The sequence below is a fragment of the Pogona vitticeps genome, chromosome 2 (genome assembly GCF_051106095.1).
Source record: "Pogona vitticeps strain Pit_001003342236 chromosome 2, PviZW2.1, whole genome shotgun sequence".
In the NCBI taxonomy this organism is placed as follows: domain Eukaryota; kingdom Metazoa; phylum Chordata; class Lepidosauria; order Squamata; family Agamidae; genus Pogona; species Pogona vitticeps.
In genome coordinates, this window is record NC_135784.1 from 14,568,685 (window position 1) to 14,590,369 (window position 21,685).

At 45.1% G+C, this 21,685-nt stretch overlaps 1 protein-coding gene across 1 annotated transcript in view; it reads left to right on the forward strand.

Annotated features, from left to right (window-relative positions):
* The window catches only part of LOC144587168 (uncharacterized), a 93,005-nt gene that overhangs the window by 9,194 nt on the left and 62,126 nt on the right, over nt 1–21,685 (forward strand). Inside the window, 1 exon segment of the mRNA XM_078386785.1 lies at nt 18,785–19,742. Coding sequence (XP_078242911.1) covers nt 18,785–19,742 — 958 coding nt within the window.

Below are 21,685 nucleotides of genomic sequence, written 5' to 3' on the forward strand. Positions count from 1 at the left end.
ATTGTTTTATTTGTTTTTATAAATCTCTTTTTTAAAAAAACATCCCTCAGCCACTGGATAGCTCAGTGCTTCAGGTCTCTGGCTACAGAGCCAGACGTTGGGGGTTCAGTTCCCCCACTGGGCCTCCGAGGAGAGAAGAGCCGGCCTGGGTGGCCTTGGGCCAGCTGCCCCATTGTCCCAGGGCTCCCCAGGAAGAATACAAGGGGAAACCACTTCCGAGTCGGGTCTACCTGGAAAACCCTGGAAACGGTCGCCCAAAGTCAGAATCCACTTATCAACTTTGAGAAAATAATGTGTGTGTGTGTTTAGTCGTTTAGTCATGTCCGACTCTTTGTGACCCCATGGACCAGAGCACGCCAGGCCCTCCTGTCTTCTACTGCCTCCCGGAGTTGTGTCAGGTTCATGTTGGTTGCTTCGCCGACACTGTCCAGCCATCTCATCCTTGGTCGTCCCCTTCTCCTCTTGCCCTCACACCTTCCTAACATCAAAGTTTTTTCCAAGGACTCTTTTCTTCTCATGAGATGGCCAAAGTACTGGAGCCTCAGCTTCAGGATCTGTCCTTCCAGTGAGCACTCAGGGTTGATTTCCTTTAGAACTGATAGGTTTGTTCTCCTTGCGGTCCAGGGGATTCTCAAGAGCCTCCTCCAGCACCACAATTCAAAGGCATCAATTCTTCGGCGGTCTGCTTTCTTTATGGTCCAGCTCTCACTTCCATACATCACGACAGGAAAACCATAGCTTTGACTATTCGGACTTTTGTTGGCAAGGTGATGTCTCTGCTTTTCAAGATGCTGTCAATATTTGTCATTGCTTTCCTCCCAAGAAGAAGGTGTCTTTTAATTTCAGGGCTGCTGTCTCCATCTGCAGTGATCATGGAGCCCAGGAAGATAAAATTTGACACTGCCTCCATATCTTCCCCTTCTATTTCCCAGGAGGTCATGGGACCAGTGGCCATGATCCTAGTTTTTTTGATGTTGAGCTTCAGACCGTTTTTTGCGCTCTCCTCTTTCACCCTCATTACAAGGTTCCTTGATTCCTCCTCACTTTCTGCCATCAGAGTGGTATCATCTGCATATCGGAGGTTGATGATATTTCTTCCGGCAATCTTAATTCCGGCTTGGGATTCCTCCAGTCCGGCCTTTCGCATGATGTATTCTGCATGTAAGTTAAATAAGCAGGGGGACAATATACAGCCTTGTCGTACTTCTTTCCCAATTTTGAACCAATCAGTTGTTCCATATCCAGTTCTAACTGTTGCTTCCTGTCCCACATATAGGTTTCTCAGGAGACAAAGTGGTCAGGCACGCCCATTTCTTTAAGGACTTGCCATAGTTTGCTTTGGTCCACACAGTCAAAGGCTTTTGCATAGTCAATGAAGCAGAAGTAGATATTTTTCTGGAACTCTCTGGCTTTCTCCATAATATAGTGCAAGTTAGCAATTTGGTCTCGAGTTCCTCTGCCTCTTCGGAATCCAGCTTGTACTTCTGGGAGTTCTCGGTCCACATACTGCTGAAGCCTACCTTGCAGGATTTTGAACATAACTTTGCTAGCGTGGGAAATGAGTGCAATTGTATGGTAGTTGGAGCATTCTTTGGCACTGCCTTTCTTTGGGATTGGGATGTAGACTGATCTTTTCCAATCGTCTGGCCAATGTTGAGTTTTCCAAACTTGCTGGAATATTGAATGTAGCACCTTAACAGCATCATCTTTCAAGATTTTAAATAGTTCAACTGGAAGGCCATCACCTCCACTGGCCTTGTTGTTAGCCAGGGTTTCTAAGGCCCACTTGACTTCGCTCTCCAGGATGTCTGGCTCAAGGTCAGCAACTACATTGTCTGGGTTCTCCGGGATATCCAAATCTTTCTGATATAATTCCTCTGTGTATTCTTGCCACCATCTTTGGCTGCAGAGAATATAATCAATCTGATTTCGATATTGCCCATCTGGTGATTGAGAAAATAATGACATATAACGAAATATTAGATCCAGAAATAAATCTCAAACCCAAGGAAGAACTAGCAAGCCAAGGACTGATTCTATCATCGTTACCTTTATTGCAAATTCAATGAATATATAAAGAGGACTCTAGAACACAAGATTTCTACAAGGAACAGCCACAATTTGATAAAATATTACACCCTAGAGACTATAAGCTAATTAAGAACATTGATACATTCCTCTTATGGTTGGACAGTGTTGTCGTGGTTGGACAATGTCATCGAAGCTACCAAGATGAATTTGACCAAACTCTGGGAGGCAGTGGAAGACAGGGGGGTTGTGGCGTGCTCTGGTCCATGGGGTCACAAAGAGTCGGACACGACTAAACAACAACAACAACAAATTCCTCTTAGAAGTGAAAATGGAAGATGAACAAGTGAAAATGGAAACAATGATACATTGAGCTAAAAACTTTGGTCACACAATTCAGCTAGAAAAGTGGCAAAGGATAATTGTAAATTAACCTTAGCAACTGCATATAAAGAACATTTATACAAAATGTTTTACAGATGGCATTTAGCACCGGCTAGAATAGCAAATATGTTCCCAAATGTTTCCAATAAGTGCTGGAGGGAACATACTACATGTTATGTATGGTGGACTTGTGAAAAAGCAAAAAAATATTGGGTTAAAATACACTCTTGGATAAAAAAAATAACACAGCTGAATATAGAACTCAAACCAGAGTTGTCTTTATTGGGAATAATGCCAGAGAATATTAACAAACAAGACAGCTATATTATATTACCTATTTTGATGGCGGCTAGAATAGTATGGGCTCAATACTGGAAAAATGAGAAATCTCCGTTAGAACAAATAATTGTACAAAAAATGTTAGATTGTCCAGAAATGGCTAGACTGACAATGACAATTAAAGGGAAAGAGGATTCGGAATATTATCAAAACTGGAATAAAATGTATGAGTGGCTAGAGCCAAGAAATAAGTTATAGAGACAAATGAGACATGATATGATATGAACAATTTGATGTATAACTAGTGAACATGACGAATGACAATGAGAATATGTTTTTATATGTTATAAAAAATTAAATATTAAAAAAAGGATCATGTTAGACAAAAAGATGCAAAAAAAGAGAATAATCCCAAGGATTTTTTTTTGCCCTTATATTTCATCTCTTTAAGTTGAAGTCCATTACCCCACTACTCTTCTAAGATCCAAATATTCACAGAAGATCTGTCATTCTTGCCTTCTGTTTGTGTCCCAAGGATCCTCTATATCTTTGCATTGTTCATTTAAGAAGGCCCTCTTGTCTCTCCTTACTGTTCTTTGGAAGTCTGCATTCAATTTTCTGTAACTTTCCCTATCTCCCTTGCATTTTGTTTCCCTTCTCCTCTCTGCTTTTTCTAAGGCCTCATTAGACAGCCACTTTGCTTTCTTGCATTTCCTTTTCTTTGGGATGGTTTTTGTTGTCCTAAAGGTAGCCCTTATGATGCAGGAGCTGACATGGGCAGTCAGTCCTAAAGGTGGCCATTATGATGCAGGATCTGACATGGGCAGTCTGTCTTAAAGGTAGCCCTTATGATGCAGGAGCTGCCATGGGCAGTCTGTCTTAAAGGTGGCCATTATGATGCAGGAGCTGACATGGGAAGTCGGTGCAAAAGGTTGTTCTCTAAATACCTAGCCCTTTGGGAGAAATTATACTTTAGGCCAGGGTGCAAGATGGAGCATATTTTGCGAGCCATTTTCTAAGGTAGAGTTGGCTGCCTTGGATTCCTGGGCATAAAGAAAGTCCAAAGAGAGCCCTAATAGATGCAGTTTGGCTGGAAAAGCTTTAAGCCATGAGCTGTTATGGACCTCTTTCTGTAGAAGGTTAAGATATCCCAGGGAGGGATCCGCATGTATTTTACCTTGTTCCAATGTCTAAAAGCAAAGAGCCTAGCACTGCATTCAAATGACGTTAGACCCGTCTCTAATCGTAAGGCAGCTGCAGGGATACATCTTGGCATTCCCAAAATGGATCTTAGAAAACTTGAAAGAACACTATTGTTGTTGTTTTTGCCTAGTCGTTTAGTTGTGTCCGACTCTTCTGGACCCCATGGACCAGAGCACGCCAGGCCCTCCTGTCTTCCACTGCCTCCCAGAGTTGGGTCAAATTCATGTTGGTAGCTTCGATGACACTGTCCAGCCATCTCATCCTCGGTCGTCCCCTTTTCCTCTTGCCTTCGCACTTTCCCAACATTAAGGTTCGGTTTTCGAAACTTGCTGGCATATTGAATGTAGCACCTTTACAGCATCATCTTTTAAGAGTTTTAAGAGTTTAAATAGTTCAACAGGAATGCCATCACCTCCACTGGCCTTGCTGTTAGACAAGCTTTTTAAGGCCCACTTGATTTCACTCTGCAGGATGTCTGGCTCAAGGTCAGCAACCACACTATCTGGGTTGTCCGGGATATCAAAATCTTTCTGGTATAATTCGTTTGTGTATTTTTGCCACCTATTCTTAATGTCTTCTGCTTCTGTTAGGTCCCTACCATTTTTGTCCTTTTCTCATGTTCATCCTTGCACAAAATGTTCCTTTAATATCTCCAATTTTCCTGAGCAGATCTCTGGTTTTTCCTTTTCTATTAATTTCTATGCATTTTGTTTCCCTTCTCTGGGATGGTTTTTGTTGCTGCCTCCTTTACAATGTTACGAGCATCTATCCAAAGTTTTTCGGGCACTCTGTCCACCAAATCTAGTTCCTTAAATCTGTTCTTCACTTCCACTATGTATTCATCAGGGATTTGGTTTTGATTATACCTGACTAGCCCAGTGGTTTTTCCTACTCTCTTCAGTTTAAGCTTGAATTTTGCTATGAGAAGCTGATGATCAGAGCCACAATCAACTCCAGGTCTTGTTTTTGCTGACTGTATAGAGCTTCTCCATCTTTGGCTGCAGAGAATATACAGTAATCAATCTGATTTCTGTCAGCAATCCATGAAGGGAAACACTCTCTATACTTGTGTGAAATCCTAGAATCCACATGGGTATATAATATAACAGTTGGAGCAAAATCTTGAGCTTAAAAAGTTGAATAACAGCTGGTATAAATTGTCTACATTCAATGCAGTAAAGAAAAAATGCTAGATAGCTTTCTACGTGTTCTGGGCTACTTAGATTATGGACACACCTGATTCATATTTTTTGGCAGTCCAGGGTATCTGCAATATGATCCGATCAGGCCGAGGGTGTCTGCAAAGATGATCATAATTTTGTTTTGTCAATTGGGACAATCCTCTTTGAAGAGCCACGTATTTTAAGCTTCTGTTGTTGTCACATGGTATCAACATCACCCCTGGTTTAGGGCGACCAAATCAATGAACGATCTCCAAAATGCGCTGTCCTCAACAGCCCCGCACAGCTGCTGCAGAATCAACCCTGTGGGTTCGCTAATGGTGTCAATCGATCTTACATTTGGTTTTCCTCTTTTCCTATTGCCTCCAACTTTTCTACAGAACCTGGAATGGGGAGGGACTAAATAATTGTGGAGTTGTTCACATCCCAGGGTGGCAGATTTCCACCTGTACTCTAGTTTCTTTCTGAATGTTTGTCCCTCTCTTACATGTGCTACAAAAAATCTTTATTGCTGTTGCTTTGTGGTAAAAACTTTTTTTTGGAAGGGGTCAGAGAATTTGAGAGTTATTCTCAAGTTCCTCTTCGCTTTACATGTGTGTTACGTGCCATTCAAGATGACCCTAATAGGCCTTTCAAGGCAAGTGAGACATTTAAAGCCACCCCAAGAATGTCCATGTGTGAGTGTGGATTCGAACCCTGGTCTCGCCCATCTGGGGTTATTTTAGCTTTGCATAGGCTTGCTATAATCTTTGCTTTGAGAAAGAAACGAGCAAAACACCAGGGAGATTTTTGATTCCTTCCTGCAGGCTGATTTGAAAGGCAGAATCAGCTGCTTGCGGAGCGAGAAAAGGGATTCGTATGGAAAAGGCTGACGATATTAGGGCATTCCAGGAAAGGACGATGCCGAAGACCCTGAACAGAGAAGCCTTGAGCTCTGACATAGGGTGTCGGCGCTTCAGAGAATTCGATCTCCAGGAGGCTACGGGGCCCCGAGAAGTCTGCAGCCACCTCCATCATCTTTGCCGTGAATGGCTGAAGCCGGAGCAACACACGAAGGCTCAGATCCTGGACCTGGTGGTCCTGGATCAGTTCCTGGCCATCCTTCCCCCAGAGATGTCCAGCTGGGTGAGGGAATGTGAAGCGGAGACCAGTTCCCAGGCGGTGGCCCTGGCCGAAGGCTTCCTCCTGAGCCAGGCGGAGGAGAAAAAGCAGGTGAGATGAACGATTAGTCCTGGGAATGCCATGCCCAGTTCAGAAAACCAATTTCCCTGTGGCCACAAATCCCATCAGCCCCTGGCCGGTGACCCTGGTTGGTGGTTGGTGGGTTCTAGGGCTTTGTTTATCTTTTCCAAGGGCTGTGAAGGCCCAACATCTCCCATAAATCGGCCCCTGGCCATGCTTACAAGGGGACATTGGGATTTGTAGTCCTCCTCTTTTTTTAAAAGCTCTCATTCCAAGGGGCTTAGAATGGCCAGCTTTTCTGCTAAATCAGCCTGGAGGTCATTATCCCAAAGATCTGATTTCCCAGCGACTTGAAGGAAGGCATAACCCCAAAAACTTGCCTTGTCTTATTCCGTTTCTTCTCCAATCCTCTGTCTACCTGCCGGAGCAGTCGGAAGTGGCTAAGAATACCTCCGGGACAGAAGGAGATCTGTCAGGTGCTAAACAGGAGCTGCTTTTTCGGAATGACCGGCTAGAGGAGGATGAAGGTGATACCTCACTGGGTAAGGATTGCTGGTTTGCTTCTGTTCTGTCGGTGTTCTCTGCCTTCAAGTCTGAACCTGCGTATAAGGACGCAAATAGGGCTTTCCAGGTAAGTGAGATATCCAAGGAGTGGTTTTACCGGTTCCACACCCTCAGTGAGTTTCCATGCCTGAGTGGGAATTCGAACACAGGACTCTGGGGACACAGTCTGTCCCTTTATTAATCACACTACACTGGTTATCACTGAATATCTCTAAAACCTATAGGCTTTAGAGAAAGGGGCAAAAGCGTATAGGTGGAAAAGGTGCAGAAGAGAGCGACTCAAATGATGACTGAGCTGGGGCACCTCCCTGAGGAGGAAAGGCTACAGCATGTGGGGCTCTTGAGTCTCGAGGAAAGGCGCCTGAGGGGGGAACGTGATGGAGAGGTATCAAATTCTGCAGAGGGCGGATAAAGTGGATAGAGGGAAGTTCTTTTCCCTCTCAGGCAATACCAGAACCAGGGGACCTCCACTCCAGTGAAGTGTTGAGAGAGTGAGGACAGACCAAAGAAGATATTTATTGACCCAGAGAGTGGTTAGTCTGTGGAACACCTTGCCACCAGATGGGGCGCTGGCATCTGGCCTAGATGCCTTGAAAAGGGGGTTGGACAGATTCCTGGAGGAAAAGTCCATCGCAGGTGACAAGCCATGATGATGGGGATGTACAATCTCCAGGCTTAAAAGGAAGGTCCTCCAAATTCCAGATGCAGGGCAGGGGGATCAGGAGATAGGTATCCAGTTGTCCCATGGGCTCCCAGAGGCATCTGGTGGGGGCCACTGAGATACTGTATCCAGAAAGCTGGGCTGAGATGGGCTCTTGGCCTAATCCAGCAGGGCTCCTCTTAGGTTCTTATGCGGTTTCACTATTTCCCTGTGTGTGCAGAGATGGGGAAGAAAAATGTGTCTAATGTTCTATATTTTAGACACACACTGGGTTTTAGCAAAGTAAAGTTGCGTATAGCGCAACAGCAGTTTAAGGAAAGTATTGTGAGGGGCATAATTCGCTTGAATAATTGAAACATAACATCTGTGTACAGCAGGGGTGAGCAACGTCTGTTGCCCCCGGGCTCAATTATTGCTGCACGGGGCCATCCATGAGTTTCAAAGTCCACTTCCTTCTTCCCAAAGTGGCTAGAATTCTAATTCTGGCTTTCAAAAGGAGTTATTTTGTGTGTGTACGCCCGTATGTAATACCCTGTCGATGTTTTGTAAAGCGAATCCCTACACCTGGAGGCTTTGAAGAGCAGTTGTTCACATTCTTTTACTTTACAGTGTACCCTTGACTTACAGACGGCTTGACTTACAGACTTTTTGAGTTACAGACTTCTCTGGTCACAAAATTTATGTTTGACTTGCAGACTAAGATTTGACTTACAGACCAGAAAAAGAACAAAATGGAACAAAAACGGCCTGTTACGGGATTAATCGGTTTTCAATGAGAGACTTGACTTACAGACTTTTTGACTTGAGAACCGCCTTCCAATATGGATTAAGTTCTCAAGTCAAGACCCCACTGTATTTAGATTTATACCCCGCTCCACTTCTAGACAACGTCTACTCAGGGGGCTTACAAAAAATGATAAAATACAATAAAAATATAATTACTAAAAGCTTACTGATACAAGGAACTAACTAGTGGGTATATACATTATCAAGATGGGAAGTTAAAGAAAGAAAACAGTTAATTGACTGGATGGAAGGCCATTCTTTCCACCAGCAATCTTGTAAAGTTTTGAATTTCTGGTCAAATTCCTCTGTGTGATGCAGTTGAAGTACAGAGATCCACAGAGCGGATGTGACAGGGTTCGTCACTAGGGTGTGAAAGTTCTTTGATTTTGGAGGGGAAAAATGGAGGGGTCAAGTTCTTTGGAATAGAAATTTGATTAACAGCATTAGCGGATTTGTCAGCAACAGCTTCTGCAGGGCCAACACGGCCAATGTCTATTGGTAACTCTGTCCATAAAAGGGGCAAACGGTCACAGGAATCTTCCTCCCTCAGCGGGGAGATGGTCCGAACCTCTCTTGATCGGGCGAGTATTTTAAAGATTCGAGGTTCTCCTTCCTCTTCCTTCTCTTCTTCCCGCAAAACTACCTTCCTTGTTTCCCTAGACTTCCCTCTCTCCTCTGATGTCCATGTTGGGAACACCTCCACCTTTCTCTTCTCCTTCTTAGGATCCTCCCCTTTTCCTCTTATCTCTAGGCCTTCTCCTGTCATCTTTTCTACACCACTTGTTACATACAGCACTGATGGTACCTGTCTGTCATGGGTTTGGAGGGAAAGTTCCATCCTATGGGGAGTGGAAGGCGGGACATCAGGGGGGAGGAGCTGTACTGTATATATATTTGGAGCTTGTGTGGAGAAGCAGGAGTTGGAGTCTGTGTGTCAGACTGGGTACAACTGTGTGTCAGTCAGTACCTACCTGATAGGTTCAGGTTTCTATATGGGTAGCCAGAACTGATAGGTTCAGGGTCTGTGCTTTACTTTAAAGTGTTCTGTGTGAACCAAACTGTTGTATGTATGATTGAGGCTAAGCCACGTTACAGTATCTTATTTACTTGATCTTTTTATTTACCTTGTTTGTTATTTAAATAAACCTTGTTCTTTTGTTTGTTAAAAATCCATTCCTGGTCTGTGTGACTCCTTATAGGGAATGGTTGGTGGCAGCTTAATTATAGTGTGGCACACTCCAGTAGGTCTGGGGTTGTCACATTGATTGGTGTCCAGCGTGTGGGATACGACTGGTCCAGTTGTCCAGTGGTCCAGCAAAGCCTTGGCAAGTGTGCCCAGAGCAAGGGGGGGTCTAGTCAGGGACAATCTGAGAGCGCGTAGGTAATCTTCTAGGCTTACCTCACGGGGAGGTACGCTAGTGGAAGAACGTGCCACCTCAGATTGGGGACTAGATTAGGGAGCTCTGAGGCAACCCGTTTTGGCGGGAAAGAGCTGAGGCAAAGCTGTGTGAAGTAACAGTGATCTAGCCTGTCTGCTGAGAGGCCTAGCAGAGGGGGTGGATTCTGCCTGGCAACAGTTGCAAGTTAGTGCTGAAGGAACAGCAGCAATCTATAGGAGGCTGTTCCTGAGGCAAAAGAAAAAAGTCGTCATTTTATTTTGAGGCTTGACTTTTGAAGGCAGCCTGTTCTGGGGGGGGGATTATGCCCTTGACTCGAAGCCAAATGGCAGAAATGGGGGAAGTAAGAGACCCACAGGTAGACCAAGGTTCTGAGGAGGAATTTGGCTCAGTGCAGGATGAGAGCACGGGAGAACAGAACCCAGAACTCAGAAAATTGCTCCTAGCCCAACAGCATGAACTGAGGGTGAGGGAAATGGAGGAAAGATTAGAGAGAGTAAGAAGGGAGGAAAGGGAGAAACAAAGACAATTTGAATTAGAGAGAGAGAAAGTTGCTCTGGAAAAAGAAAGAATGGCGTTTGAAAGGGAGGAGAAACAGAGACAGTTGGAGGTAGAAAAAATGGTGTTTGAGTTAAGAAAATTGGAAATGAGGAACCAGAACAATAATAACAATAGAGATTCTGAGGTGGGCCAATTGTCTAAAACTGACTTGAAGAAATTCCCTGTGTACCACAAGGGAGATTGCCCTGAGGTGTTCTTTTCCCTCGTGGAAAGAGCGTTTGTGGACTTCTCAGTAAGGGAAACTGAGAAGATGACCATTATGCGATCTTTAATCAGTGGCAGCCTGGCAGAAGTCTATGCAGAGATGCCAGTGGAACTGCTGAAAGATTTCGCTGAGTTTAAAAAACTGGTGTTTGCCAGACATGGGATAACTGCTGAACAGCTGAGGCAAAGATTCAGGTCACTCACCAAAAAACCAGAGCAGACTTTTACCCAAGTGGGGGCCCAACTGGTGAGGCTGCTAGAGAAATGGCTGTCTCAGGAGGGGACAGAGACCTTCCAGCAGCTCAAAGACCTGATAGCGCTGGAACAGTTTTATTCAGTCCTGCATGGGGAACTGAAGTTCCAGGTGAGGGAGAGGAAACCGAAATCTGTGACAGAGGCGGCAGAGATCGTAGATTTTATTTACCAAATAAGAAAGCCCTTAGGTGCTGAGGGGAAATCTGTAGGTAAACCCAAAGAAACCTACAGCAAGTACTCTCAGGGACCAGGGAAAAACCAGCAAGGGGGAGGGGCCCATGTTGAAGGGAAGCCCTCAGACATGAAACCACAAAGACCTCAGATTTTGGAGGGAAAACCAAAACCAGACGAGAAAGACTCAAAATACAGCAGAAAATGTTATTTCTGTCAAGGAAAGGGCCATCTAATCTCAGAGTGTGAGAAATTAAAGCAGCTAAAGGGAAATTTGCCTCATGATTTGAGTGGAACCAAGCCAAAAGCTGTGTTCTGTGTCCAGACAGAGCAAAGCTCCTTGCCACTGAGGGAGCCTGTTGCCATGGCTACTCAATCTGGAACAGTTACATCTGCTGATCAGGCTGGGGAAAATGGTCCTCTTGTGGAGGTCAAGCGCTGCTTACTAGTGAGGACAGATTCGCAGTTGTTTGAGACCGCAGGGGTGGACGTAGGAATACTTGACCATCAGTATAGGGGGCTAAGGGATACTTGTTCCCAGGTGACCCTGTGCCATCCAGACATTATCTCTAGGGAGTATATAATCCCAAATGAGAGCTTGAAGGTGGCAGGGATTGAGGGACAGGTGATCTCACTGCCAGTAGCTGAGGTACCTGTAAGCTTTCAAGGATGGAGGGAAGTGTGGCGGCTAGCGATTTCATCGACTCTGCCAGCAGCCGTGCTCGTGGGAAATGACCTGGCTGAACATGTGAAACGGGTGCTAGTGATTACACGTTCACAAGCTACCACGGGGACAGTTCAGGGGGGTACTGACGAGCCCAAGGCTGAAGCAGACGGGGGTAGTCCCGAAGCTGTGGCAGAAACCTTAACCACAGACAGCAAATTTGGCCAAGAGCAAAAGGCAGACACCACTCTCCAAAAGTGTTTTGAAAAGGTGACAGACACCCAGTTAACACCTGAAACCCCAGCGAGATTTCGTGAGAAAAAGGGAATTTTATATAGAGAGACCCTGATGAATATCTCAAAAGGGGGAGATGGGATCAGAAGTCAGCTAGTGGTACCTGAAAAGTATCGCCCCATGATCTTACAAAGGGGGCACTCTGACATGTTTGCTGCGCACTTAGGGGTGAACAAAACACAGCAGAGAATCACACAAAATTTTTACTGGCCTGAAATAGGGAAGCAGATCAAGGAGTTCTGTAAACAATGTGATGTGTGTCAGAGGCAGGGGAATAACCGTGACAGGACCAAAGCGAAGTTGTACCCTTTGCCTGTGATTGACACCCCGTTCAAATGTATAGGAGTGGATATTGTGGGACCTTTGCCCAAGGCCACAAAGAGGGGGAACAGGTTCATTCTCACCATTGTGGACCATGCCACGAGGTACCCCGAAGCCATTCCCTTGACTAACATTGAAACTAACACAGTGGCAGATGCCTTGGTGGGGTATATGTCCAGGATGGGATTTGCCTCAGAAATAATCACAGATTTGGGCACATCGTTTACATCAAAGCTCATGAAACGGTTATGGCAAATCTGTGGAATTAAACACAAGGAAACCACTGCCTATCACCCCGAAAGTAATGGGTTAACGGAGAAGTTCAATGGGACTCTGATGCGCATGATTAGGGCTTACTTGGCAGAGAATCCAAACAATTGGGACCAGAAGCTGCAATCCCTTTTGTTTGCTTATCGATCAGTGCCACAAGCCAGTACCGGGTTCAGTCCGTTTGAACTTTTGTTTGGGAGAAGGGTGAAAGGTCCACTAGATTTAATCAAACAAAATTGGGAACAGATCACCCAGGATGACCCACAAGATGTTGTGACATATATAGACTCTTTAATGAATGACCTAAAGAGAAACCTAGAGCTAGCAGCAGAGAACCTGCAAGCTCAGAAGGTTAGAAAGAAAACCTGGTATGAGCAGAAAACCAGGGAGAGGCACTTTAACCCAGGGGAGGAAGTGCTTTGGCTTAGGCCCTGCAAAGAGAACAAACTGCAGCTGGGTAGCCCAGAAATAAAATACTTGGGTCACATAGTAGGGGGAGGAATGATCAAACCCCTAGAGGCCAAGATAGAAGCCGTTCGTGATTGGCCCAGGCCCAACACCAAGAAAAAAGTCAAATCATTTCTTGGGTTGGTGGGCTACTACAGAAAGTTCATCCCGAGGTTTAGCGAGATGGCGACTCCGCTGACCGATCTGACGCGGAAGAAGACTGATGACCACATCCCGTGGACCAGCGACTGTGAGGAGGCGTTCCGGAGGTTGAAGGAGGCGCTCATCAATTATCCAGTGCTGCGTGCTCCAGACTTCGACCGGAAGTTCATCATCTACACCGATGCGTCTAACAGCGGGGTAGGAGCAGTTCTTTGCCAGGAGGATGAAAATGGTGACCAGCATCCAGTGTCCTACCTGAGTAGAAAACTCCAGAAAGGTGAGAGACATTTGGCAACCGTGGAAAAGGAGTGCCTGGCCATAGTATACGCGATCCAGAAGGCCAAGCCTTACATCTGGGGAAGACATTTTATTCTGTGCACTGACCACTCACCACTGCAGTGGTTAAAGACAATGAAAACCCACAATAGTAAACTTATGAGGTGGGCTTTAAACCTGCAAGATTATGACTTCGAAGTGAAGGTGGTCAGAGGGTCAATGAACTGTGTTGCTGACGCCTTGTCAAGAAGACCCGAAGAGTGAAGACGGCGAAGAAACCATGGACTATGTATATATTTTGGTGACCAAAAGTTAAATGTACCTGTTTATTTAACAAGCGTGGTTTGTATTAATAAAGGTAACTTAATGTATTGTAAATGTTAATGTTTAAATGCCTGGTTGATATGTTTAACCTAGAGTGTAAGTGTGTTATTGTATATCTGTTTTTGTGTGTTTTGAACCTGGTTGTTTTTTTGGAGAAAAGCACTTTAGCTTTTCCCCTGCAAAACAACTTATAAAGAGGGGAGGTGTTACATACAGCACTGATGGTACCTGTCTGTCATGGGTTTGGAGGGAAAGTTCCATCCTATGGGGAGTGGAAGGCGGGACATCGGGGGGAGGAGCTGTACTGTATATATATTTGGAGCTTGTGTGGAGAAGCAGGAGTTGGAGTCTGTGTGTCAGACTGGGTACAACTGTGTGTCAGTCAGTACCTACCTGATAGGTTCAGGTTTCTATATGGGTAGCCAGAACTGATAGGTTCAGGGTCTGTGCTTTACTTTAAAGTGTTCTGTGTGAACCAAACTGTTGTATGTATGATTGAGGCTAAGCCACGTTACAGTATCTTATTTACTTGATCTTTTTATTTACCTTGTTTGTTATTTAAATAAACCTTGTTCTTTTGTTTGTTAAAAATCCATTCCTGGTCTGTGTGACTCCTTATAGGGAATGGTTGGTGGCAGCTTAATTATAGTGTGGCACACTCCAGTAGGTCTGGGGTTGTCACACCACTGTTACTGTCCTCCTCGTTAGACGTGGGAGGGGACGGCTCACTCTCCCTTTTCCTCTGTCTTTTTTGTCCTCCAGCTCACAGCAGAATAGCGACAAGTTCTCCAAATTGTCCACCCCTTTCTCCTTCCCTGGCCCTGAAGATCTTAACAGCTCACTCTGAGACATTTTTTTAGGAGAAAGAACAAAATCAATACCGGCAGGCACAAACAGATCAACAGAAAGACAACATGCAACACAAAAGGCTTTCAACAGACTAAAGAGAGGGAACTAGAATGATCAGCAGAGAGGCGGGGCTGTCTTTGAATTTTGAGATGGGAAGGAATGATTGGTTGGTGCTGTATAAATTGACGGGCACCCAAGTCCAGAAAAGTCCCTCTCGGCCAAACAAGTGACAGGCATCATGCGAGGTTGCAAAAAGTCCCAACAAAGCTCCAGTTTTAGGGGTCTGAAGGAGGCTGGGTTCAGAAATGGTCTTGGGGTTTCACGTACAGGCTGTACTATGCATATACCTGATATAAAGAATAAAATATATTCTCCCACACACTTTTCCCCCCTTGCAGGTGGTGAAGCTGTGCCAGGAACGTGTACAACTAGATCATCTGCTGTGGAGAATGGAATCGGAGTGGCTTTTGAGGTCAGGAAAGATGAAGTCAAGGATGAAGTCACCCATGGCTTGAAAGTGTCTGCCTCTTTCCCTTTGATTCTTTGCATCCGTAACCTTTGGGAAACCCACCTGCAAACCGGGAGGGCAAGCATGTCCTTCTGAGTCATAATGATAACCTTTGAGCTGCAGAGCTGGAAAGGGACCCTAGAGATCATCCAGTCCAGCCCCTGTCAAGCAGGCCCAGTGGGGGAATTGAACTCCCAACCTCTGGCTCCACAGGCAGGGATCTAAACCACAGAGCTATCCAGCAGTTGCTACTTTAGTTGCCAGGGAGAAGCAGATGAAAGCAAGGTGGTTAGGATCCCAGAGGTAGCAGGAGAGTCATTGCGGTAAATAGGCTCTGTCAAAGGAGACCAGTGAATATTATTCATGATAAACAGACAGCTACACATATTTAAATTTTTTGAAATATATTCTGTAGGCTTCCAAGAGGCATGGTATGGCGTTATTAGTACTGTGTATTTTAGTTGTTGCGAGTCACCTTGGAACTCCTAAGGGGGGAGAAAGGTAGCATGTAAATAAACCAAACAAAAACAAATAGTATTTTTATTGATTAAAATTATTACCTTGCCCTTCTCCCAAAAAAGGACCCAGTATAATATTAAACACAATATTAAAAATCAGAAAACAGTAAATGAGAATAAAGAGGCCCCACCTTGCTCCTGGTCATGGTGTAGAGAATGAGGAATACATGTATTGTCTGACAGTTCCCGACCATTAGATCCAGGCAGTGGCCAGTAATTCTGGACCTGGGTAGCCTCCGTTATTGAACAAATAACTAATTAAACAGTTAGGCCCAGAAATAACGTTTGGCAAGTAGGTGGTCAAGGAGACAAAAATGAAAATCTGATTTATTTAATGTTTTTTTCCCCACCTGCTACTTTTCTGTCCGAGAACACCCAGAATAGGGATTTGGCCCTAAAGCTCTGACCCCTTCTGTTGGCTAACGTGATCTGCCTCTTACTTGCACTGTTTATGGCCTTCATAAATAAAATATGTTCATTTTTTTTTAAAAAAAAGTGGCACACACTGGAAACGCCCTGGAAAAGCCTTTTGTGGGATCCTGCAAGGCAAAAGACCAGTCTCCATATATTAATGATTTCCTACCATGCGTGGAAGAACCATTTTAGCATCGAAAGGGGAAAAAAGTATTTTCTTCTCTTTTAGAATCCAGTAATCTTGGACGAGGTGACTGTATGTTTTACCGAGGAGGAGTGGGCGTTGCTGAATCCGGACCAAAGAGCTTTGCATGAGGAAGTTATGGCGGAGATTCATGCAAATGTAGCCTCTTTAGGTAAAGATCCCATTTATCCTTTTTTCGACAGAAAATATTTAAGTGAGAAGGTTTATTATTTACGAGATGATTCTTCCTGGGTTTGAACAGCCAGCATTCTGTTTTTCTAATCTCAAAGAAGTTAGGGAACTTTTTAGAGGAAAGTGGTTACCCTAGTTAGAAAAACATTTAATCATCATCTTAGAAGTGAAAAGCTGATACAGTGGTGCCCCGCATAGCGACGTTAATCCATTCCGAATTAATCGTCACTATGCAAAAACATCGCTAAACGCATGGAAAAACCCCATAGGAACGCATTAAACGTAGTTTAATGCGTTCCTGTGGGGCCCAAACTCACCATTCAGCGAAGTTCCTCCATAGCGCCGACATTTTCGCGCCTTCGGTAAGCGAGGGCAGGCCGCGAAAACAGTAGCGGCAGCCATTTTGGGCACTCGCCGGCCATTTTGGAACCGCCGATCAGCTGTTGTAAAAACATCGCAATGTGAAGATCGGTAAGCGACATGCTTACCGATCATCGCAATGCGGGTTTTTCCCTATCTAAACATCGCTTTTGCGATCACAAAAGCGACATCGCTATGCGGATTCATCGTTAAACAGTGTGCTCTTTAAGCGAGGCACCACTGTACTGTCCTACTTTGGGCACATCATGAGAAGGCAGAATTCTTTGGAAAATACTATAATGCTGAGAAAGGTGGAAAATAGCAGGAAAACAGGAAATACATGATGGATTGACTCCCTAGAGGAAGCCACAGGCTTGAGTTTGCGGGACCTAAGCAAGACAAGTTGAGAACATGGCATTTTGGAGATCACATAAGCTAGAGATAACTTGATGAAATATAAGAACAGTCTCATTAAACATTAACTGTGATAAAGCAATGCATTAAAACGGCAATCTTGGCCAGAGATCCCAGGATAGGATAGGCTAAAATGAGGCCCTATGCCAAGAGTGGGAATTTAGGAGAAATATACCCTAACAGGATATTCCTGCTAACTCCTGGTGGGGGTTAAGCTAAGAAATGAATTCAGCTCTGAAAGCTTTCAAGCTTTTAGAAAAGTCAGCTCAAAGAGGGCTGGTGATGCTAAAATAAAATCCACTAATAGTTATAGGATTTAGTTAACAGGATGGTGCAGAGTTACATCTCCTGTAACTTCCTAGGTCATCATGGGAGGATGACTCTTTGTGACCCCATGGACCAGAGAACGCCCGGCCCTCCTGTCTTCCACTGCCTCCTGGAGTTGGGTCAAATTCATGTTGGTGGCTTTGACGACACTGTCCAACCATCTCGTCCTCTGTCTTCCCCTTCTCCTCTTGCCGTCACACTTTCCCAACATCAAGATATTTTCCAGGGAGTCTTCTCTTCTCATGAGATGACCAAAGTATTGGAGCCTCAGCTTCAGGATCTGTCCTTCCAGTCAGCACTCAGGGTTGATTTCACCAATATCTCTGTGCAATCATATGCACACAGACGTTGGCAGGGATAGGGTTGCTCAGATGTTGTTTAGTAACACCTCCCATTCTCCATGTGTGACATGACTGTGAAAATCAGACAGAAGTGTGAATTTCCTGACCTTTTGTGTCACGGGCCAGTTTGGGTTCTGTTCTTTGCTTTTGCTGGTTAAATAAGTTTCTTCAACGGAGCTGTTTTCTTTAGGTTGTGGCTCTGACCCTGGTCGTCAGGATCTGACCGACTAAATTTGGCTCACCTGGGACACAAGGCCTAAGCTGGAATTCTCAGTGGCTTGGTGTAGCCTCGTTGTGTCCATGGTTTCTGTTCAGAAAGGAAACTGACCCAGTACTAGGTGAGAACTTCCTTTCTGAACAGGAAGCTAGGCAGAGCTTGGTCTATGCTGAGCCATGAAGCCTTCTAGCTTAGCCTTTTCTCCCAGGCGAGCCAAAATTACAGTGTCTGTAATGAGGGAATTCCCACAGTGGAGAATGATGGGATTTGCAGTCCACAAAATCCAAACGGCTCATCCCTAATTGCAATCAGGTCTTTGTGATCCCAGTCTCACATGCTGTGTCACATCAACTGGTGGTTAATGCCGTTCAGAATTTGTTCCAGATGTGCGCCATCCTGTATTTGTTTTCACCTGCCCCATTTAGTTGTCTGTGTGTCAGCAGTTTCGAATCAGTACATTTTGTCTGCTGATTAGAGCTTCCCTCTCTGACTCACCTCATTGCCGTGACTTCAACAGGAGATCAGAGAAGACAGGAGTATGAGGAGGAACCCTGTAGAGGGCCAGTGGAAGAACTTCACTCTCGAAGCAGAAAACAACAACGAAGCGAAGCAAGAGAGGGGCAAAAGAGGAGGGACGAGTCCTCTGATCCGGAGGCTGGGGATGTGCCCACTGTCCCAGTCCAAGCAGAAAGAAACCAAGCAAAGGAAAATATTAAATGCCTAGAGTGTGGGAAGACCTACAGCAAGAAATCTCACTTGAAGCGTCATCTGTGGGTCCACACAGGGGAGAAACCCTTCAAGTGTTCGTACTGCTCCAAGGGCTTTTGTGATAAAGCCCGTCTTAAGGAGCACATGACCATTCACACAGGGGAGAAACCCTATGAATGTTTGGAGTGCGGGAAGAGATTCAACGTGAAGGGAAACCTTGCTTCTTATCAGCGGACCCATACGGGAGAGAAACTGTATAAATGTAATGTGTGTGGGAAGTGTTTCACTCACAGTAATAGCGTCGTTTATCATAAAAGGATCCACACTGGAGAGAAGCCGTATGAATGCCCACAGTGTAGCAAGTGTTTCTCCGGGAGCGGGCACCTGAAAAAGCATTTGATGTTGCACGCTGAAGAGAAACCCTATAAATGCCTGGAGTGTGGAAAGAGCTTCAACCGGAGGACACACCTCACTTCCCACCAACGAATCCACACAGGGGAGAAGCCGTATAAATGTTTTGAATGTGGAAAAAGTTTCTCTTGGAGCTCCAACCTGTTTTCACATCAGAAAACTCACACAGGTGACAAGCCGTATAAATGTTTTGAATGTGGAAAAAGTTTCTCTCAGAGCTCCCACCTGTCTTCACATCAGAAAACTCACACAGGTGACAAGCCGTATAAATGTTTTGAATGTGGAAAAAGTTTCTCTCAGAGCTCCTACCTGTCTTCACATCAGAAAACTCACACAGGTGACAAGCCGTATAAATGTTTTGCATGTGGAAAAAGTTTCTCTCAGAGCTCCTACCTGTCTTCACATCAGAAAACTCACACAGGTGACAAGCCGTATAAATGTTTTGAATGTGGAAAAAGTTTCTCTCGGAGCTCCAACCTGTCTTCACATCAGAAAACTCACACAGGTGAGAAGCCATATAAATGTTTTGAATGTGGAAAAAGTTTCTCTCGGAGCTCCCACCTGTCTTCACATCAGAAAATTCACACAGGTGACAAGCCGTATAAATGTTTTGAATGTGGAAAAAGTTTCTCTTGGAGCTCCCACCTGTCTTACCATCAGAAAACTCACACGGGAGACAAACCGTATAAATGCTATTAGTGCAGATTCAGCTGCATCCAGAGTAAGAGCCAGAGTAATAAAGCCATTCCTCATAGTCTGGATCTTGGTGAGGGCAATTCAGAAAGAACCACGATGTGAAGTTGGTGTGTTTGTCGATTAATAAATCTTTTAAATCCATTTCATTTTGTTGTGACTCTGTCTTTTTGAGTTGCCGTCGTTAACTCACTGTGACAAGCTCAAGGAAATTAAAATAGAATATATCTATCAACAACAAATCTATTTCATATCAGCATTGTACATTTGACAAATATCTCGTCCAAGGGAAGGAATGTTACCTTTTTCTTTTCTTGTGCATTAAGGTGTTCAGCTCAGTGGAGATCGATCCCCCACTGTGCCTTCCTGATAGGCTGGACTTGATCCATAGGGTCCCTTCCAACTCTACAGTTCTGACATAATGGTGATGATATGTGACGTGATTTTTCTAGAACAATTTGAACCGCTATAGAGTCCTGCCCCTTTGGCAGGGGAATTATTATCTAGTCATCATACCTCACGGCTGGAATTGATCCATGTAGAGTGAGTAACAGCGGCCCCCAACCTTTTTTTGGGCCACTTGGGGAAGGAGGGGCACCCTTGTGCGCTTGCACAATGGAGTAGGAGGGTACTTGTGCGGGTGCGTGCATGCATGAAGGGAGGCGCGGTGCTCATGCGTGCGGGTGTGCACTCATGCACATGGGCAAAGGGTGGTGTACTCGGAGGCACACATGCACAAAGGGATGGGGGAGCACAGGCATGCATGCGCAAAGGGGCTGTGCGGGGGAGTGCTGGGGGAAGTCTGTCGACGCGGCCCGTTCTGGCTCAAGCCAAAGACTGTCACCAGGCTGCAGACCAGGGGTTGGGGACCTCTATGTTACAGTAATCCAGCCGGGAAGTAACTACAGTGGTGCCTCGCTTAACGAGCGCACCGTTTAACGATGAATCCGCATAGCGATGTCGCAATTGTGATCGCGAAAGCGATCGCATTGCTATGTTTAGATCGGGCTAAAATCGCATTGTGATGATCGGTAAGCATTTCGCTTACCGATCTTCGCAGTGCGATGGTTTTTTTAACAGCTGTTCAGCGGTTCCAAAATGCCCGCAGGATACAGAAAATGGCCACCCGCATTGTTTTCGCACCCTGCCCTCACTTACCGAGGGCGCGAAAATGGCGGCGCTATGGAGGAACATCGCAGAACGGTGAGTTTAGGGCCCCATAGGAACGTTTCAATGGGGTTTTCCGTTCCGTTTAGCGATGTTTCCACATAGCGACAATTAATCCGGAACGGATTAACGTCGCTATGCGGGGCACCACTGTATTGCATGGGTCACCAATGGCCAGATTAGACATTTCAAGAAAAGGGCACAGCTGGCACAGTTAAGTGAAACCACGCCCTCCACCATGGTGCAGCAGCCAGAAGATGACATGACTGTAAAGTAAAGCATCCCCTGAAAATGAGCCCTAATGTGTTTTTTGGAGAAAAAAATGTATATAAGAACTTGTCTTATTTTTGGGTAAACAGGGTAGTTCCTCTGCCCCTTCAAAATCCAGCTTGTGCTTCTGGGAGTTCTCGGTGCACATACTGCTGAAGCCTACCTTGTAGGATATTGAGCATAACTTTGCGAGCGTGTGAAATGAGTGCAATTATACGGATGTTGGAGCATTCTTTGGCACTGCCCTTCTTAGGGATTGGGATGTAGACTGATCTTTTCCAGTCCTCTGGCCACTGCTGAGTTTTCCAAACTTGCTGGCATACTGGGTGTAGCACCTTAACAGTGTCATCTTTTAAGAGTTTAAATAGTTCCACTAGAATTCCATCACCTACACTGGCCTTGTTGTTAGACAATCTTTCTAAGGCCCACTTGACTTCACTCTGCAGAATGTCTGGCTCAAGGTCAGCAACCACACTATCTGGGTTGTCCGGGGCATCC